This window comes from Otolemur garnettii, unplaced genomic scaffold, assembly GCF_000181295.1.
Source record: "Otolemur garnettii isolate 467f Iridium unplaced genomic scaffold, OtoGar3 scaffold00145, whole genome shotgun sequence".
Lineage (NCBI taxonomy): Eukaryota > Metazoa > Chordata > Mammalia > Primates > Galagidae > Otolemur > Otolemur garnettii.
Window position 1 is genome coordinate 4,749,739 of NW_003852540.1, and position 5,678 is coordinate 4,755,416.

At 51.3% G+C, this 5,678-nt stretch overlaps 1 protein-coding gene across 3 annotated transcripts in view; it reads right to left on the bottom strand.

Annotated features, from left to right (window-relative positions):
- Positions 1-1,112: 1,112 nt before the first annotated feature.
- Positions 1,113-5,678, bottom strand: part of RPH3AL (rabphilin 3A like (without C2 domains)) — a 147,769-nt gene continuing 143,203 nt past the window's right edge. For all 3 annotated transcript variants that reach the window (XM_023518712.1, XM_023518713.1, XM_023518714.1), the window contains exons 8-9: positions 4,186-4,335; positions 1,113-2,232 (exon numbers count right to left, since the gene is read on the bottom strand). In XM_023518712.1, the coding sequence (XP_023374480.1) occupies positions 2,198-2,232; positions 4,186-4,335 (185 nt within the window). In that variant the 3' untranslated portion in view covers positions 1,113-2,197. The remainder of the gene's footprint in view (positions 2,233-4,185; positions 4,336-5,678) is intronic.

Here is a 5,678-nt window from a genome sequence, read left to right on the forward strand (position 1 = left end):
CAACAACAACAACAACAAAAATAGCTGGGTGTCGTGGCGGGCACCTGTAGTCCCAGCTACTCGGGAGGCTGAGGCAAGAGAATTGCCTAAGCCCAGAGGTTGCTGTGAGCTGTGACTTCATGGCACTCTAATAAGGGCAACAAAGTGAGACTCTGTCTCTAAAAAACAAAAACAAACAAACAAAAAAAAACCCATGGCACTCTGCGGAGGGCGACAGAGTGAGACTCTGTTTCAAAAAAAAAAAATCCTGCTTTGGTGGGAGTGCGGGTTGGGGGATGCATGGGGACTAGGCCTGGCTTTCATCAGGGGGAAGGAGGTTGAGAGATTCCCTATGAACCATCCCTGATTATAGTAAGGAATCTCATCCCAGATTTTAACTAGTCTTGGGGTTCCCACTCTGGAATCTTTCTAGTTCCACCTTGGCCAGCCATAAACCCATCTTCTGCATGGTCAGGGAAGGGTTACTGAGCAGGCCCTGAGGGCTGGGAGAGGGGGCCTGTGGGTCTAACCACTTCTTTCAACCAACACTATTTCAGACCCATCCTGAACTTCCACTTTAGGGACATCAGGCCCCTCGAGGTTCTGAATTTTCTGGGGACTCTGCAGGGAACATGGACTTGAGGTTGGCTTCTCCCTGTACACATTTTGGGGAGTGAGGGAAGGTGACACTAAACAAGTTATACTGTTCATCTTCCAGAGTTTTTCAGATCTCTCTCATCCTGCGTCATCTTCTCTCCTGTTCTTTTTGTCTTTACGCTATTTTCATTCCTTTATGCCATTTTAGTGGGATTTTAGGGCTCAGAGGAAAATACGAATGTGTTCAGTCCACCACATTTAACTGGAAGTCCTCATCCATTTTAAAAACATTTTTACATACATGCATATACATTTGATTATGTGCACTGATTCTTTAAAACATAGTCAGCCTTGCTTTTTCCAGTCAACGTTAGTTAGGCTTGTGAGCTCTGTGAACACACACGTCTACCGCATTTCTTTTACTGCGGTTTAGGAAGTGTTCCAGCAATTCAATGTACCACATTTTTTTCCCATCCATTTCTTTTGCTACATCTCAGAAACACAGGCAACTGTGGTCTTTTGATCAACACGCTGGCTCAATGCAAATTCTAATCTTTATTGTGTTAATTCTAAAGCATAACGTGTCACAGGGAAGCAGTGAGCTTCTTTACCATCTGACAGAAGCAAGGGCAAAAAGCTCCTGGGTGCGGCCTGAGAACTCCTGATGTGGAGAGAAGGCCCTTCCAGGACAGGGTGCCCGGGGTGGTGCAGGGGCAGAGAGGATGGCAGGATGTGGTCGGTCACTATCTCTCTCTGTCACACGCACACATACATTCTCTCTCCTCAGGGAAGGGTTTTCCAGAGACATTTGCCTGTACTCTGAATTATTTTTCATGCCAAACCCAGCCTACTGAAGAGAAGTGAATTGATAGCTGGGGGAGCCACGTGCCCTGGCTGGGGACTCAGCCCAAGGCTGCTCTCCAGTGAGTGAATTCACAGTATTCTCTAGAACCGCTCCCAGCTCTTCAGATGGAAGGGAGGCTGAGCAAAAACTGGGGATGTCAAGGGAGGGATTCAAAGAAACCTAACAAGGGGCTACGTTTCATCCTTAAATTCCTGGGAGACGGAGAGGGAGGGTGGGTCTCCCCCTCCACACGCTCTGGTTCCCTCCACACTCAGCTTTGGAGGGTAATGCTCTGGGTTACATTTCTGCTTGCCATTAATACAAATACGGAGAAGGGCCCATCTGGTGGCCCCTCTGAAAATGCAGTGCATAAGGGAAGGCCCCACCAGATCAACATACTGGCTCCATGGGTCTGAGGCCCTTCCAGCCCAATCCAGGCTACAAGCAAGCTTAGGACAACCACGGGGTGGGGGGCAGGGGCAGGGCAGGGCAATAAATAAGGTGGGGCCAAGGCAGTGGTTAGAGGTGTGGGGCTGTGGAGGCCCCAGGAGAGCAAGACGCACTAAGAAAGGCACTGGGTGGGGGGAGCAGATTCAGCCCCCAACACTGGTTTGTTGAGTTCCAGCCCACAGGCTGCTGGCAAGAATGCAACCTGCCAGGGAGGAGCCGGGCAGGGTCTGGCTCCAGCTTTCTCTCTTGAAATCTTCCCAAAAAGTCTGTTCCAGGCGCCAAACACTCCTCAGCGCAGGGCAGGGTCAGGGGCCTGCTAGAGCAAGTTCAGCAGTGAGGGCTCCCCCGGGGGTGTCTTTTGCCTTTGGAGGAGAGAAAAAAGGCCACCACACAGTGAGCAGAGGTGACAGCTTGACCTTTGAGAACGACAGGGAGGCCCTTCACTGAGTAGCCCCCATTCTCGAGGCTGCTGCCAGGTCTGAAATCAACAGGGTTAGGGAGGGGGCTGCTGGGGCAGCCCCCACCAGGGCCTGCTCCACTTTGCCTGTGATGGCAGGCATGGCACCCACCCCTCTGGGCTCTCATCCTAAGGGGCTAATCCCCAACAGTGATCTTAGGACAGGGGAAGAAGCAAAAGCACATGAGAACATAAGCGCCTCCTCTAGGCTAGTCCTTTCCTCCTCGTTTCTTAAATTCTGGAATTTTCTCCATGCTTTGGGCCACCCCCCCACCCCCTTATTATTGGACATTTCCTGAGAACCTCTTCAGGGAAGGCAGTCCACACAGACACAGAGTTTTACCACTTGCGACCCTTAGAGGGACACGTTAGTGATAACGGGACTGGGTACAATGAGAGCAACTACCACCTTGAACTCTGTCAAACTGCTGATACTTGACTAGGTCTGAGCTGCCAAAATGCAGTTTCATGTGGTTCAGGCTTATGGTCTGTCAATGGTCACATGGCTATGTGTGGCCGGGATGGAACTAGAACTCAGGCCTGCCTGATTTGAAACTGTCCCCACAGTGGACTTCAGGAGGCGAGAGGGAGGGAACAGGTCAACTCTAGGGCTAGAGGTGCCTCCCACTCCCTGGAGACCTGCAGCTTCCGGGGAACCACCAAGTGGGGAGTGGGGAGGAGATAGGGTGAGGAGTTCCTGTGGGTGGCTGCCGGGTGTCACACCTGGGGTCTGATGCACTCATGCACCTGTGAATCCTCTGGCCATGGAGGGGCCCTGTCTACCTGGGGATTCTTTCTTTTCTTTGAGACAGAGTCTCATTTTGTCACCCTGGGTCGAGTGCTGTAGTGTCATAGCTCACAGCAACCTCCAACTCTTGGGCTCAAGTGATCCTCTTGCCTCAGCCTCTCAAATAGCTGAGACTACAGGCACCTACCACAATACCCATGTATTTTTAGAGATGAGGTCTCACTCTTGCTCAGGCTGGTCTCAAACTCCGGAGCTCATGCTATCCACCCGCATCAGCCTCCCAGAGGGCTGGTATTACAGGCATGAGCTAAATGCCCGGCCTTGGAGCTTCTTTCTTGAAAGAGACTGGGGGCTCTGCACTTGCAGATTTCTCTGGCTTGAGTATGAGGGGACCCTTCCTGTCCCCTGGACAAATGAGGATCCTGAGTTGGCCAGGACCCGGGACAGTGGGTAGGGGGCAGGGTGGGAGCCTTGGACATTTCCCGTTACCCACTCTGTGCCTTGGTTTCCAAACCTATCAAATGGGGGGATAAACCTCCTGCTACTCTGCCCATTGATTGGAAGTTGATCTTGGAGGTACTAGAGAGGACAGGGCTCCATGGCCCTGCTCCAGTGGTTCTGGAATTTCCCTCCTAGGACTTGGGGCTGGACTCTGTTTTGGGTGGGTTGATTTGGCTTCCTCAGCAACGTGGCAGGTTTCTGGAGGGTAAGGGCTGTCTCACACTGCTCTCAGCTCAGGCTGGGCACATGATAGGCTGAGTGAGGCTGGACTGTGTGGCACACAGGAGATGCTGTTGAAATAGAAGTTACGATGACCAGCACAGAGATGGAGAAGCACTTTGACATGTTTTTAAAGCAGAGGATGGTCTTAACCACTACTGTAATTCCCAAGAGTGAATAGGGATGGTTACCAATGTTATTATGAGTCCCTTTCTGTTCATCGCAGGCAGGGATGGGGTCTGGCTCACCTCTGTTCCCCAGTGCCTAGAGCAGCCTTCAGTAAACATGGAGAGTTGACAATGTCACCTAGCACTCTCTGGTCTTGGATGAGGGAAGGAGAGATGGAGAGGGCCATGGGGGCAGAGGAACAGGTAGCAGCTAGGTACTCACCAGGGCCCTTGGGGTCACCCCGGGGCAGGGTGCCCCCCTGTGGGTCTGTAGAGCTTGTCCCAGTCTCACTGGCCAGGCTGCTCTGGCTCCCTGAAAGGTGGCTGGGTGGGCGGGTAAGCCCCATCCTGGGGGTCTCCACACTGCTGCTACCTGCAAGAGACCATATGCGGATTTCATACTGAGACAGGGATGAGCTCAGCCCACTAAGAAGCTGACCAAAAACCTTTGCATTTAAGAATTAGAGTGGTCCCTGTGGGACTGTCTGCCCAACAAGCTCCCTGCCCTGGGAACTGTCCCTCTATCCATGTGGCTGCCAGGCCCTGGCATGACCCCATCCTCTGGCCACTGCTGAGGGTCTGTCCAAGATATACTAAGGCAATATAAGAGGCCTGCAGGTATTGTCTGTAAGTAACAAGCCACCAACACAAACATTTCCTGTTATTAGGAGTTTTTCCTACCTTCATAGAATGGGGGAATGGGGAAGGATGTAGATTTCAGCTGACCTAATGACAGAGATATTAACTAGAGTCCTCACCCAAACATGGTTTTTAGTCCTTGCCTGGCCAAGAGAGCAGATATGAAGCCTGGAACTCTTTGCTCAATCTTTTCCTATCTCCTAGTTCTATTTGGCCACAGCTGAGAGTGGGTGTGAAGGGAGGGGATAAGTACTGTCACAGTGGGGAGCGGGTGGGGGAGGGGAATGTACACCCTGCCCTGAAAACCAAGGCAGGCAAGTATGTTTCCTTCACATTTTTCTAATGTAGAATCTTTAGCCTGAGGGGCCCAAGAAGTCCTTTAGTTCAGGGACAGTTTTTATCTCTTTGTCATCTCTACCTATTGATGCTCACCACTTGGAAACTGTACTGAGGAGGATTCTGAGGGCACATGAAGGCTCTGTGGCACATGAAAGGCCATCTTGATCAACTAGGGATGTCTGCCATGGTCACAGATGAGGAGCAGTGGTATGTGTGCCAGGCATTTGTTGTCTCTGACCTGGCCCAAACTTCCATTCCCAACCCAATCTTGGTCCCAGAACGGTACCCCAAGGTATTTCATTACAGTTTGGAGCAGTTATTACAAAGCTCTTCTTATGGGCTAAAATCAGCCTCCTTGAAGCTTCTTTCAAAGATTCCAGTTCTAATCTGTGGAGCAGTTCTGAATGAAGCTGGCTTTTTTTCCCGGAAGCTGTTCATGTGTCTGAAGGAAGGAAGAATGTCTTTCCTTTCCCAGGCTGTCTCTGCTCCAGCCTCCATACCCCAGGTAACCCTCTTTTATCTAACAGGTTCAGAGAGGTGAGCTCAGAGATGTCAAAATCAAAAGCCACTTTGGAGACCACCTGTTTCATCTTGCTTGATAACAAGAAAGAAATGCAAGCCCAGGCTCGGCGCCTATAGCTCAACTGGCTAAGGCGCCAGCCACATACATCTAAGGTGGCGGGTTCGAATCCCCAGCCCGGACCCGCCAAACAACAATGACGGCTGCAACCAAAAAAT